The sequence below is a fragment of the Eulemur rufifrons genome, chromosome 8 (assembly GCF_041146395.1).
Source record: "Eulemur rufifrons isolate Redbay chromosome 8, OSU_ERuf_1, whole genome shotgun sequence".
NCBI lineage: Eukaryota > Metazoa > Chordata > Mammalia > Primates > Lemuridae > Eulemur > Eulemur rufifrons.
In genome coordinates, this window is record NC_090990.1 from 22,343,661 (window position 1) to 22,357,324 (window position 13,664).

Genomic DNA, 13,664 nt, shown 5'->3' on the forward strand with positions numbered 1-13,664 from the left:
GATGGAGGAGAGAGAAGATAAGGCTCTGTTTACAGTGTCCTGCCCACTGGCCCTTGAGGAAGAGGCCTGGGGCTTCTAGCAGCCCTTGTGTACTTCTAGTCCCTGCTGCAACTCAAGGGTCAACCAAGCTTTAGGGTGTTCCTAAAAAACTAGAAAGCAAATGTCAGGGCAACACAGAAGTATGTGTAGGGGCTGGGGAATGTTCTAGGCTGTATATCAAAAAGCTTCTGGGTTAGGATCAGCTTCAGAAAACTGAGGACTTGGTCCTAATTTGGTCTTTGAAGTTACCGCAGGATTGGAATTAGTCCTGAATTGTTGATCAAATGAGAGAACATGACCAGGGAATTGTTTCAGCTGTGGGGCATGGTTGTGAGCAAAGGCATGGAGTGGAGACTGAGTATGGAGATCGGAGAGAAAAGTAGTTAAGGGTCCTTCTTTACCTGGGCCCAGGTGAGGATTGGAGCTTGAGTACTTATCCATTTGATTAGTCTGTGAGAGGAAGAGGGAGAGAGTGCAAGGCGGGCAGACAGGGTTGGAGTCTATGGACCACAGGGAGCCAGTGAAGGTGTTTGAGTAAGGGAGGAGCCTACAAAAGTGGTGTATGAGGCAAATGGCTCCAGGGTGGGGACAGGTGCAGGCAGGACAGGTTGGGGGATGGAGTGATGAGAGTGAAGCTTGGAGGCTATTGCAGTAATCCAGGGGAGAGGTGATGAGGTGAGGGCTGGGGACAGGGTAGAGGCTAAGACCTGGGATTAATCAATTTTGGGGAGTAAGGGCCAGAGAGGACTGTGAAGGCTGCTGTGCTTGAGGTTGCTTGGCTGGGATGGTAGCAGAGATAAAAGTAAGGCCCTATGCTGGCCCTTTACATCGATTAATTCATTTGTCCTTTGCCTACCTTTCAACAGCCCAACAGTGAGAAGATTTTGCGCTTCCCATTTTACAGATGAAAAAGCTGGAGCTCAGAGAAGTGAAGTCACTTGCCCAAGGCCACACAGGCTGAATCTCGATTCAAGCTCAAGCCTGTCAGATTACACAGCCTGTGTCCTTAATCAGTTTATGGATAGATGGGTGTCATTTTATGATTAAGGGGCCTGTGGGTCCTCTGGGCAAAGAAAACCTAAGGCCTGGGGGATTTGGACTGTGTGGAGAGCACAAGTCGGGGAAGGGCTGGGGGAAGGGCAAGGGTTGAGGACTAAGCACTGAAGGCTTGCCCCCCAGCTCAGAGCAGATGGGACTTGGGGAATTGGGAAGGGAAACCAAAACTCCAGGAAGGATTGGTCCAGCAGATCAAATGCCCCTGGAGGGTAGAGATGGGTGGAGGTGGGCAAGGCAAGGCCTCCTCACTGCTGGAAAGACATGGTAACCTGCTGGGATTGTTTGGCTTTGGCACACAGGCATCCAACCCAACCCTTCCTCCCCTTCCCTCCCGAGGCAGCTGGGTACCTGGTCCTGGGCAGGTTGGGTGGAGGATGTGAACTGGGAGCCAGGGAGACCCGCCCACCATACCGCCCTCCTCCTGTTCCCATGCATTGTGCTGTCAGATTTACATACAGGGCCCACCTTCCCCGTGGATTTATTGTTCCCATCTTTCAGATGGGGAGACTGAGGGAAGGGCCCAGTGGATGACTTTTCTTTTCATCCCTCCCCTTGCCTCTAGACCTCCTAGAGGGGTCTTTGGTAGGTCCCACAGCTGGGAGAAGGCCCTTTCCCCTGCCCTACTGTGTCTTCTCCCCTTTTTGCGGGGGAGACTTGCTTGTGGAAGCCCTGTAAGGGGCTGGCCCAGCTCTCTGATCTGAGGGATCTGAGATAAGCTGAACCCCCTTGCTGCCCCAGGCCGTGGCCTAAATTGGGGAGCCACTGCCCTCCTTCCTTCTAGTGGCAGAGTCACACATGCTGAGGGTTCTTTAGAGATCATCTCTCCAACCCTCCCACATCACAGATAAAGAAACTGAGGCCCAGGAAAGGGCAGTGCCTGGCTCAGGATCAGGCTGCAATGAAGGGGTAATGAGAGCTCAAACCGGGGAGTCCTGACTCCCAGGGCCATGAGATACCTGGTCTGGGCCTGGAGTTCCCTTCCTTCCCAAGCCGGAGAAGCAGGGCCGCCAGATGGGGGCTGGTCAGGGAGGGAGATAGGGAGCTGATGTTAAGTGTTCCTTATCTGACCTTATCTTAATGGTCCTTAACTCCACTTGAGGCTTGGAGTGAGCTCCGGAAGGGGGTGGGGCTGCAGGGCCTCTGGTGGCATGGGAAGAACATGGTTTTGTGGCCAGTCAGAGCTGGGCTCACCTCCTGATTCTGGCATTACTGGCAGTGTGACCTTGGGCAAGTCACTGACCTTTGAGGAGTGCGTCTGTGTGATGAGGGGGGTTTAGTGAGACCAGGGGTTTCTCATTCCATTGGCATTCAATAAATGCTAGTTTGGGCCTGGCGCAGTGGCTCACGCCTGTAATCCTAGTGTTCAGGGAGGCTGAGACGGGCGGATTGCTTGAGCTCAGGAGTTTGAGACCAGCCTGAGTAAGAGTGAGACCCCGTCTCTACTAAAAATAGAAAAATTAGCCTGGCATCATGGCATGCATCTGTAGTCCCAGCTACTTGGGAGGCTGAGGCAAGAGGATCCCTTGAGCCCAGGAGTTTGAAGTTGCAGTGAGCTACATGACACCACTGCACTCTACCCAGGGCCATGGAGTGAGACTGTCTCAAAAAAAAAAAAAAAAAAAAAAGGAAATTGAGTCCCCTTCCTCACTCGCCCCTTTAAAAAAAAAAGGAAAAAAATGATAAAGAAAAAATAAATGCTAGGTGGTTATTTTTGCATTGTAAGTTGGGAAGGCAGAGGGCCCTTTCCTTACCCTCACACCCTCTAGAGGCAGAGGCGCCTCCATTGCAACACTTTGTGTCCACGCTTGGTTGCGTGGCTTTCTTTAACTTTTCCAGGCACTCTGTGTAGCGGGTATTAGTCCCACCTTACAGATGAGAAGACTGAGTCCCAGAGAGACCGAGTCATTTGTCCGAGGCCCAGAATCCAGACCTCCTGGTTCCCAGCCCTTTCTTCTCCAACTTCATGGTGGCTGCCTCTCTGGCATCCATAAAATGGGGATAATCATGCCTGGAAGGAACAAAGGAAAGGGCTTTAGAAAGTCAGAATTGCGCCCTGGCCGAAAGGGATTATTATGTCATTGTTGGGAGCAAATACTGGCCCAGAAACTCATTATGACATTTATTAATATTATTGTAGCTAATTCCTCCCTGCATTATTGCCTGTTCCCTCAGGGCACCCTGTGGGATGGGATCCTCCCCTCCCTGCTCCAGGCACTACCTGGCCCCCAATATTTACCTTAGAACCGGCCAGTCTGGCTGGTCAGCTCTGTCCCCACTGGGGTGGGGCCTGGGGTGTTGCCGGACACTTAGGGAAGGAAGGGGCGGATTCCCCTTCTGCAGAGGTGGGGTGCAGAGCTCCCCCTTCTCTGGGCAGAGATTGAGGCTGTGGCCCCCCTTACACATTAACTTTCTCAGACTTAGGATCACTAAGGCTTTTGGATCCAGGTTCATATCTGGGATGTGCCACTTCCGGGTTGGGTGACCTTGAGCAAGTCAGTCACTTTCCCTTGAGCCGCCTTGTGCTCATTTGTAAAAAGGAAACTTCACTCCTGCCTTCCAGGTTTCTTGTTAGGTGTGTTCTGGGAGACTGGAGAAGAGAAAGTGTTTTGAGAACTGTAAAGCGCTTCTGCCTCTGCCTGAAAGTTTGTGTTCATGTCCCTTTGTCTTGCCTCTGTGGGAATAAAATCTACAAATGCTCCTGGCTCCTGCCTCCTGGGGAAGGCCCCGGCCCCCTCTGGGCCTTCTTTTGTCCACCTGTACAGGGCCTCTGAATACCCTGAGTCACGGGCAGTTAAGACAGGAGCAGGGGGGGTGGGGTCCTGAGCAAGGCCACCTGGACAGCTGTGCCCTCCCCCCTCATTCTTCTCCCCTGAGTCAGGCCTGCCTGGCTTGTGGGTGCGCCACCTCCCCCGCCCCTTGCTCTGTAATGGGCAGGTTGAGGCCTCACCCCGAGGAGGAGGTTGCCAAGACAGTCTGTGCGCATGCACCTCGCCTTGGGAGGCAGGGGCTCCCTCCCCCATTCCTCCTTGTCCCCAGGCTCAGGAAAGCCCCTGAGTGGTGGGTACATGCACCTGCCTTTCTGTACACACAGCCTCTTGGCAGGCCCTGTGTGAGTCTGTGCAGTCACTCGTGCATAGACTGGGGTGGCCTGGGTGTGCTTTGTGGATGTGGTCCTGAGTGCCCACCTGTGGAGGTGGCCCCGGTGGGACATTCTGGAGGTGCATGCCTCCTGAGTACCTGCCCTGGTGGACTAGATCTAAGCTCAGGAGCTTGTGTATCTGCTTGCTGGTGTGCCCTGCATATTGGGGGGTGGGGGTGTGGCCATGAGCTAGGTGTCTTCTCAAATCTGGGAAGCCTCCTCTCTCAGGCAGGTGGGGGAGGCAGAAGCTGTGTGCTATGCTTCCCTCATGGCCTCAGTCCCTGGCTGTACCTCTGAACTTCTGGGCAGAAAGCTCTGGAAGAGGGACTCTAAGTGTGGCCTTGGGCAAGGTCCTTCCACTTTCTGGACCTCAGTTTCTTTTCAAGGTGTCCCTCCCCTTCCTCACCTGAGACCCAGGTTGCTGAGCCCCTCCCCAAGCAAGCCACAGGTGTGTAGACCTGGGGTGGCTTAGTGAGGCTGCCCGCTCTGGGTAGGTAGGGGGAGGGCTGTTGCTAGGGCAACCAGATGTTATCAAGTGTGAGAGCCTTGGGTCGCTGGGGAATTTGCAGCTGTGACCCTGACTGCCAGCTGTGGGCCTGGGACCTTGATGAGCTGATGTTCCCTCACCCCTAACTTGGCAGGAGCTCAACCCTTAGTTTCCCTGGTTAGGGGGAAGCTGAAAATGATTGTCCTGTATGGTTGAAGGCTCCAGTTTTGGAGCCCGCCATAGCTTGGGAAGTCACCCAGTTCTCTGAGCCTCACAGGTCTGTGATTAGTTACTAGGTGAGTACCTTCGAGTACGTGTCTTGAAGAGCTGTTCTAAGATCCGTGAGGACAGAAACGACGTTTTGCCTTCCACCAGGACCTGGCGTGGTGCCTGGTATGAATTAATCACCCTGCAAGTGTCGGTCTACTGCTCTTTTCTGTTTGTGTGGGACTGATAAGAGGGGTGGATGGGTCTGGCCTAAGGTAGAAGAGAGGGACACTAGGTGGCCCAGCAACCTCCAATTTGTAGGGATGATGGGGTCCCTGACCCTTGTTCAGAAGGGAGATCAGGTTTGTGGCTGGCACAGCGGACAGAGCATGGCTTTCAGATTCAAGCTGTGCTGAGTTGGAATGCTGCTCTGCCATCTATACAGTAGAGGCCAGAGGGGGCAGCTGTATAATGTTTGCCTTCTCTGGCCTCCATTTCCTCTGTAAAATGGGAATAAAAGCACCTACTTCTTAGGATTGTTGTTCAGATTTCAGTGGTTGTTGGTGTATACTATCCAGCTCCACAGATGTTTGTTCCAGAGAGTGAGGGCTGTGCTTTGTGCTTGAGTGACTCTGAGAGGCCAGTGCTGGGTGGGCAGCACACGGGGAAGGAGCTGCAGAGGAGTCTTGTAGCTCGGGAGCCACTGGGAGTTCTTAGATCTCTAAGACTCAGAAACGTGCTAAGAGGGAGGGGTGTTCCTAGGTGGGTTGGGGGTACATCAGTGTATATAGTTCACAGACTCTCTTTTACAGTTTCTGCTATGCATTTTAGAGTTGTCAGGGGCATCTTTTTTTTTTTTTTTTTTAACAGTGTCACTCCCCAGCTGAAATCCTCAAAGCCTACAGGGCCAGACCTGGTCTGTCTCCTGTCCTCCTCCGATCCCATCTCGTGCCATTCCTTTCCTTGCTTGAAACTCCAGCCACACTGGCCTCCTCTTTGTCCCTGGAAACCCACCACCCCTGCCTTGGGCCTTGACACATGCTGTTGCCTGTCTACAAGGCTCTGCCCCGTATCTGCCCGGCTGGCTTCTCGTCATTCAGGCCTCGGTTCCAATGTCCTTTTCTTAGAGGGGCTTTCCTTGACCACCTGTCTAAAGGCCTCCCCTTCCTGCCACAGCTCCGTAGTCTTCACTACCTAAAATTGCATTGTTAGTTTACCTCATCCGTGTGTTCATCAAGTATTTATTGAACTCATAGCATGTGCCAGGCACTGATTTAGGTGCTGGGTATACACCAGTGGACAAAATAAAGTGCTCCTCCATGAACTGTAGCCCTTAGGACTAGCTTACTAAATGTTTGCTGATTAAACGAATGGATACACCAATCTTATAAAGAGGAATTATTGGCCTTGTTCTCACAGGAAGTCATGACTTGTGTGTGTTGGAGCTGGAATTGAACCTGGACCTGACTTCTCTCCCAGTACTTCTCCCTTCCCTCCCTCCCACCTCCTGACGTTTTTACTGCCCTCGCCTATGGGCTGTTTCTTGGCTAATTCTGTTCTCCCTGCCCTGGTTGAGCCAGCACAGGATCAAGGAATCACTGAGTCACAGAGTAGGGCCAACCGGAAGAATCTTGGGTCGGGAGAGCAGGAAGTCTGCTTTGAAGTCCTGCCTCTGCTGTGTGACCCTGGAGAGTTCAGCTGTGCTTCTCTGGGCTTCTGATGTCACATTGCCAAAGTGGGAAGAAAGTCCGGGGCTGGACATACATATGAGGGGTTGTTGCCACCAGCCATTGTGGTTCTGCTCTGGGCATCTCCCTGGCTTTCCGGTACTGTGTCCTGGGCCAGTTCTGTCTCTCCACGGGCCTCTGCCCACAGCCCGACTGCTCCATGCTCTGATCTCCTTCCCCAGGGAATTACCCTCACTGGCCAGGAGGGCTTGGGGTGGGCACCATGCCAAGTCTAGCCTAGGAGCCCTTCCACCTACCATCTGGCGCTGGGACCCCTGCCTTAGCTCAGGCTCCTGAATATTTAGATGAGGACATCGGGGCAGGGTTAGTGATCTGCCCCTGGAATTGAGCGTCTTCGTCCCCCCTACTCATACTCTCCACCGGAGCAGAGCGCACACAGACTCCAGGCCTCAGTTTCCACTTGAGGGGCGGGGTCGGCAGATGGGCGGGATCAGTGGCGAGGCTGGGAGGAGGACCCGGAGAGCAGCCCCTCCCCCTCCTCTGCCTGAAGCCAGCGCTCTGTGGCAGGGCTGGAGGGCCCTCGTCCCCTTAGTGCTGGGTTACGGTGGGAGCGCTCAGAGCGCTCAGGAAAGGTTGGGGTGAGAGACGGTCCCGAGTGGCGCCTGCAGTCATGGTGGTGTTCCTGGGCCGCCACCTCCCGGTGCTCCTCGGGCTCTTTAAGAAGAAGGGTGAGTGGGTGTGGCTGGGGGGAGGGGAGGGGTCCTTGACACTTCCGTTTGCCAGACCCTTACGTAGAATGGGAGATCAGGGCCGGGGAAAGAGTAATGGGGTGGGGCACGGGAGCTGGTAACGAGGCCAGAGTTGCCAGTGCTGTGCTTTTGTCCAGCTGCTTTGTTGCAGCTGCCTTTGTCTGGGCCCTACTTGTGCTTGGGAGGATGGATGCAGGTGTTTCTGACCTTGAAGCCTGCAGCCCTCCGGAAAGACTGCCTCCCTGCAGGGGTACCCAAACTTTACTGGGTACAGTCCAACACCCCAGTCAGATAGAGAGAGGGCAGCCTCGTCCTGGGTCATCCCAGTGTGCAGGGGGGATGGGATGTGGGGAGCAGAGGAGAGAGGAAAGTAGTACCGCCGGCAGTGGGGAGCTTGGCCGGGGAAATCAGGTTTAGAGACCTGGGGGTGGAGACGTTTTGGAGGGAGGGGCCTGTGCCCACTTCCTTCTAGTCTGCGTGTGATCCAGGACTCCCCTCTGAGAACCCAGAGTTTAGTCCTGGCTCTATCTGACTCCTATTTGCTGGGTGATGTTTGTTAGGCAAGGCCTTTCCCCTTTGAACCTGTTTCCTCACTTGTAAAATCTGGGGATTGGGTGAGGTGATCCGATCAGATCTGCTGGGGGATCTTCCAGCTCTGACCTGTGGGATTCCTGTGGATTCCCTGGGGCAGGAGCTCTGGCTGTTGAAGAATGGGCTGAGGAGGGAGGAAAGGCCAGTTTCTGAACTGAAGACCCTGTTCCTGCGGCATGGCCCTTTAAAGGGCTTGTTTTGTTCCTGTCCTTTTATAAGGTGCTACCAAGGTCACATGACCCTTCCAGCGCTTTTGCTTATGTTGTGGGTTTCATTTAAAGGGGGGCTGGGGCTGCAAAATGCTGACACAGGCCCCCATCCCCAGGATTAGATGACCAGCCCCTCCATGGGCGGGGCTTGTAACAGGATCCTTTGTAATGGATCCCTGACTCCTGCACCAGGGGCCAGGGCCAGGGCCTCCAGGAGAGGGGGATACCTGGGACTGTTTCCTTGGGAGAGACTGGAGCTCCCCTGGCTAGGTTGGAGGGGCCTGGGTCCCTCTTCTCCCCTCCCCTGCCCATCCTTTTACTAAGGGGCAGCCACATGGGTGAGTAGGGGACCCAAGAGGCTGTATCCCTAGTCTGCCCCTCCTCTGCCCCAGGATCGTCTGGGAATCTGGTTACTACCCCTGTCAGCTCCCTCTCCCTTCCTAGTTTCTCATGGTGTCTTCCTCCTGGACCTGGGCCAAGGGGTTGTATGAAAAGGGTGGTTTGTTTTCCTGTGAAGTGGGTTTGGGGTATGGAGACAAGAGATACGTATTTGCTGTGGACTGGGCCCCTGAGTGACATGTGGATACACAGTTGTGTATATACTTGGGTACTGTTTGCATACGTACGGAATGGGGACCATGGGTGTTGTGTGTGTATGTGGGGGCTGGGTGTGCCCGGTGTGTGTACCTATGTGTATTTATACTTGGATGCCCTTGTTTGTGTTGATCACTGAAGCCTGGGGGGCAGGTGGGGGGGTTTGTGTGCGTAGGCAGTAGACCTGTGTGCCCTGTGTGTGGTGTGGGTACTCAGATATATGTACACCTGGGCATAGTTTGTGTATGTACATGGGGGCTGTGTGTACTGAGTGTACCCCAGAACTGTGGTTGTGTCCAGATTGGGGAAGTGGGCGTTGCATGTGTGCCGTGTGCAGTCTGGGGACTAGGGGTGCCCTTGTTGGGGTGCCTGTGCATCTCCAGGGCCCAGATGCCTTTGGGCCTCACTTCCCTTCCTCCTCCATCCCATTAGGCTCTGCCAAGGCTGAGAGTGACAAACGTCTAAGCGTAGGGCCCGGCCAGGGCCCAGGGTCTGTAGTGGATGAGCACCAGGACAATGTCTTCTTCCCCAGTGGGCGACCGCCTCACCTGGAAGAGCTGCACACACAGGCGCAGGAGGGGCTCCGCTCCCTGCAGCACCAAGGTAACCTCGCCTTCCCCTTCCCACCCTCCCCGCACCTCCCATGCTACTCTCTCAGCTCTCAAGGTCAGAGCCCTAACCCAATACACCCTTCCGGTGTCTTCCAGAAAAACAGAAACTGAACAAGGGTGGCTGGGACCATGGAGACACCCAGAGCATCCAGGTGAGCCCTGTCCCCGAGCTCAGTCCTGACTCTGCTCTTCCCTCCCTGCTTGACCTCTGGCAAGTGTCTTTGAAGCTTTCTGGGTCTCAGATGCCTGAGACCCAGGGCCAGACTAAATGACCCCCGAGGGTGAGTCCAGGGTTGCTGTAGCTGATGCCTGCTCAGTGCTAGGTGATGCTGGGGGCACTCTGTGAGTCACAAGTTCCAGTGGGGAGCCCCGAGGAGGCAGCCCCACCCAGGCCAGGGCCTGATCTCCTTCTTCCCCCATAGTTGTCCCGGACGGGGCCGGATGAAGACAGCATCTCCTTCTGTAGCCAGGCCACGTCCTACACGGCTGAGAGCTCCACGGCAGAGGACGCTCTCTCCATCCGCTCAGAGATGATCCAGCGCAGAGGTGTCTGCTCGCCAGATGGTTTCATGGGGAGGGGAGAGGGGATAGTGGGTGCCATTGGGTCCCAGCACCTGTAGCCCGTTTTCCTCCTAATCCAGTGTTTCCTTAGGCTTTGTGATTCAGTGAATTCAGGAAACACCTGGAGATTCTTAATGCACATTAACTATAAAGCAGGACAGTTAAGAGTTGGAAAATCTGGGTTTGAGGCCTGGTGTTGCTATTTACCAGCCGTGTGACCTTGGGCAAACCCTTAACCTCTCTGAGCTTCTGTTTGATTTTCCATAAAAATGAAGATAATGAGTAACTACCTTATTGGAATGAATGCCAAATGTTTAGCATGCTGACTAACACATAATAATATGTTCACTAAATAATAATAAGCTATCACTAAATGGAAATTATTGTTGACTTAGTAGCCTTCCAGAAGTGTTACTGAAAAGCAGCCTCTAGCTTTGTTTAACCTAGCTTTGCCCATACCTAGTTGATTGTGGAACTCGTTTCTCGCAGAGCCGTATTAATCATTCCATAAAAGTAGTGCTCTGCAGAATGTGCCCGAGTCCTTCTGCTGTAACAGTTTTTCTCCCCTGGTCTGGTCCCCAGGCTCCACCTTCCGACCCCATGACTCATTTCCCAAATCATCCGGAAAGTCGGGGCGGCGGCGGCGGGAGCGGCGGAGCACAGTGCTGGGGCTGCCGCAGCATGTGCAGAAGGAGCTCGGTGAGCCCTGGGTTAGGGCAGGGGTGGCGGGTGGGGAGCCCTGGCCAACCCCTCTCTGCTGACCCCACCTCCTCCCTGTCCATTCCAGGCCTGCGGAGCGAGCGTGAGGCACCAGGTACTCCTCGGCCTCCTGGTCCTCGGGATGCTGTGCGCATCCCCACAGTGGACGGCCACCCGGCAGGCCTGGCCTCAGGGATGGGGGCCCGGGTGTCCCTGCAGGCACTGGAAGCAGAGGCAGAAGCTGGCACCGAGACGGAGGCCATGCTGCAGCGTCACATTGACCGTGTCTACCGTGACGACACCCTTCTTGGCCGGTCCACAGGGGCCCGGCCCCCACTACTGAACCGGCCCATGTCCCTCGCAGTGCCTGGAATGACAGGAGGGGCAGGGCCACCAGAGCCCCTGAGCCCAGCCATGTCTATCTCGCCCCAGGCCACCTACTTGTCGAAGCTGATCCCACATGCTGTGCTGCCACCCACAGTGGACGTGGTGGCCCTGGGCCGCTGCAGCCTGCGCACGCTGAGCCGCTGCAGCCTGCTCTCAGCTAGCCCGGCCTCCGTCCGCTCGCTGGGGCGCTTCTCCTCGGCCTCGAGCCCACGGCCCCGCAGCCGCCACCCTTCCTCCTCCAGTGACACCTGGAGCCACTCTCAGTCCTCTGAGACCATTGTGTCTGATGGTTCCACCCTCTCCTCTAAGGGTGGCTCTGAGGGCCAGCCAGAAGGCTCTGTGGCTAGCAATAGTGTGGCACCCCCTCCCCTGGGGGGGAGCGGGAGGGGTTCCCCCAGTGGGGGCAGCACTGCCGAGGCCTCAGACACAGCCAGCATTCGGAGCAGTGGGCAGCTGTCTGGCCGGAGTGTGTCCCTGCGGAAGCTGAAGCGGCCCCCACCCCCGCCCCGCCGGACCCACTCCCTCCATCAGCGGGGCTCGGTGGCACCTGACGGGCCCCTGGGGTTGCCTCCCAAGCCCGAGCGCAAGCAGCAGCCACAGCTGCCTCGGCCGCCCACCACTGGTGGTTCAGAAGGGGTGGGGGCAGCACCCTGTCCACCCAGCTCTGCAGGCAGCTGGGTGCCTGGCTTGTCTCCAAGTGGCTCCCGGCGCCCCCCACGCTCCCCAGAACGGACACTTTCACCCTCCAGTGGATACTCCAGCCAAAGTGGCACCCCTACCCTCCCTCCCAAGGGTCTGGCAGGTGCCCCTGCTTCCCCAGGCAAGGCCCAGCCCCCTAAGCCAGAGCGTGTCACTTCCCTCCGATCTCCCGGGGCCTCTGTCTCCTCTTCCCTCACGTCTCTGTGTTCCTCCTCCTCTGACCCAGCCCCCTCGGACCGCTCTGGGCCACAGATGTCAACCCCCCTGGGTGACAGGTTTGTCATACCTCCTCATCCCAAGGTGCCTGCCCCCTTCTCCCCTCCTCCCTCCAAGCCCAAAAACCCTAACCAAGCTGTCCCTGCTCCAGCTGCCCCTGCTGTGGTTCCTGGGCCTGTCTCCACCTCTGATGCCACTTCTGAGTGCCCTCCCACTCCCCAGATGTCCTTGACCCCACCACAGGAGTCTCCCGTTGTCTCCAAAGACCAGTCACCCCCACCATCCCCACCCCCGTCTTATCACCCACCCCCACCACCTACTAAGAAGCCAGAGGTGGTTGTGGAGGCACCATCTGTCCCAGAGACTGCTGACGAGCCCCTCCAAGATCCCAACTGGCCCCCACCCCCGCCTCCTGCACCTGAGGAGCAGGACCTGTCCATGGCTGACTTCCCCCCACCCGAGGAGGCCTTCTTTGTGGCTGGCCCTGAGCCTGCAGGCCCCCCAGACCCCCCAGAGCCTGTCAGCTCCCTGGCTGCTTCACCCTCCTTGGCTACTGCCTCTTCCCAGAGCCAGCCCCGTGACACCCCAGCCCCTCCTCCTGCTAGTTCTGTTCCAGGGCTTCTGGCCAAGTCCCCTCAAAAGGAACCCGTGGGCTGCAGCAAGAGCAGCGGGGTTCCCAGGGAGGATGCTGGCGCACCCCTGGTCACGCCCTCGCTCCTGCAGATGGTGCGGCTGCGCTCTGTGGGCTCTCCCACAGGGACTCCCACCCCAGCACTGGCGCCGTCGGCCCCCCAGAAGCCACTACGAAGGGCCCTGTCAGGGCGGGCCAGCCCAGCGTCTGCCCCCTCAGGGCTCCATGCTGCCGTCCGACTCAAGGCCTCCAGCCTGGCTGCCAGCGAGGGCCTCGCAAATGCCCAGCCCAATGGACCGCCAGAGGCAGAGCCGCGGTGTCCCCAGTCCCCTGCCTCTACGGCCAGCTTCATCTTCTCCAAGGGCACTAAGAAGCTGCAGCTCGAGCGGCCCGTGTCCCCCGAGACCCAGGCTGACCTCCAGCGGAACCTAGTGGCTGAACTTCGGAGCATCTCAGAGCAACGGCCACCGCAGGCCTCAAAGAAGTCACCTAAGGCCCCTCCACCTGTGGCCCGCAAACCCTCTGTGGGAGTCCCCCCATCCATGTCCCCCAGCTTTCCTCGGGCTGAGCCCCTTACTGCTCCTCCCACCAATGGGCTCCCTCATACTGAAGACAGGACTAAGGGGGAGCTGGCGGAGAATGGAGGTGTCGTGCAGCTGGCGGGCCCAGAGGAGAAGATGGGCCCCCCAGGCTCAGGTACTGTGGCAGTGGTGGGTGCGGGTCCCCTCACCGACGGTGGGAAATAGGTATCTGCGGTCCCACCATTAGGGATTTGCTCTCGGATCTCTGGGACTTTTCTGGTCTTGGGAAGGGTGAGCTGTCCCCCTGGCCGTGGATGAGCCGCATGAGGAGCGTGGTGTGTGGGCTTGGGCGGCAGGCCTGCTGAGCTTGGACTCCAGCGTGCTTTCTCTAGCCTTCCTAGCCGCATTGTAGACTGTGGGGCAGTGACGCCTACATCATAGTGTCAGAATGTTTGGGGGGGTCCAGCCCAGTGCTGTGGGTATGGTCAGGACATTGAAGGGGCAGGAAAGGTTGGGTGAGGGTGTGCGTTGGGCTGTTAGTCCCAGAGTCAAGTGGGAGGCCCTTGGCTAAGTGTGCCTT

General features: G+C 56.7%; 1 protein-coding gene across 2 annotated transcripts in view; it reads left to right on the forward strand.

Moving 5' to 3' along the window:
• The window catches only part of NHSL3 (NHS like 3), a 28,966-nt gene that overhangs the window by 12,883 nt on the left and 2,419 nt on the right, over nucleotides 1–13,664 (forward strand). For both annotated transcript variants that reach the window (XM_069479723.1, XM_069479724.1), the window contains exons 2-6: nucleotides 9,192–9,362; nucleotides 9,467–9,522; nucleotides 9,793–9,916; nucleotides 10,514–10,630; nucleotides 10,719–13,259. In XM_069479723.1, coding sequence (XP_069335824.1) covers nucleotides 9,192–9,362; nucleotides 9,467–9,522; nucleotides 9,793–9,916; nucleotides 10,514–10,630; nucleotides 10,719–13,259 — 3,009 coding nt within the window. The remainder of the gene's footprint in view (nucleotides 1–9,191; nucleotides 9,363–9,466; nucleotides 9,523–9,792; nucleotides 9,917–10,513; nucleotides 10,631–10,718; nucleotides 13,260–13,664) is intronic.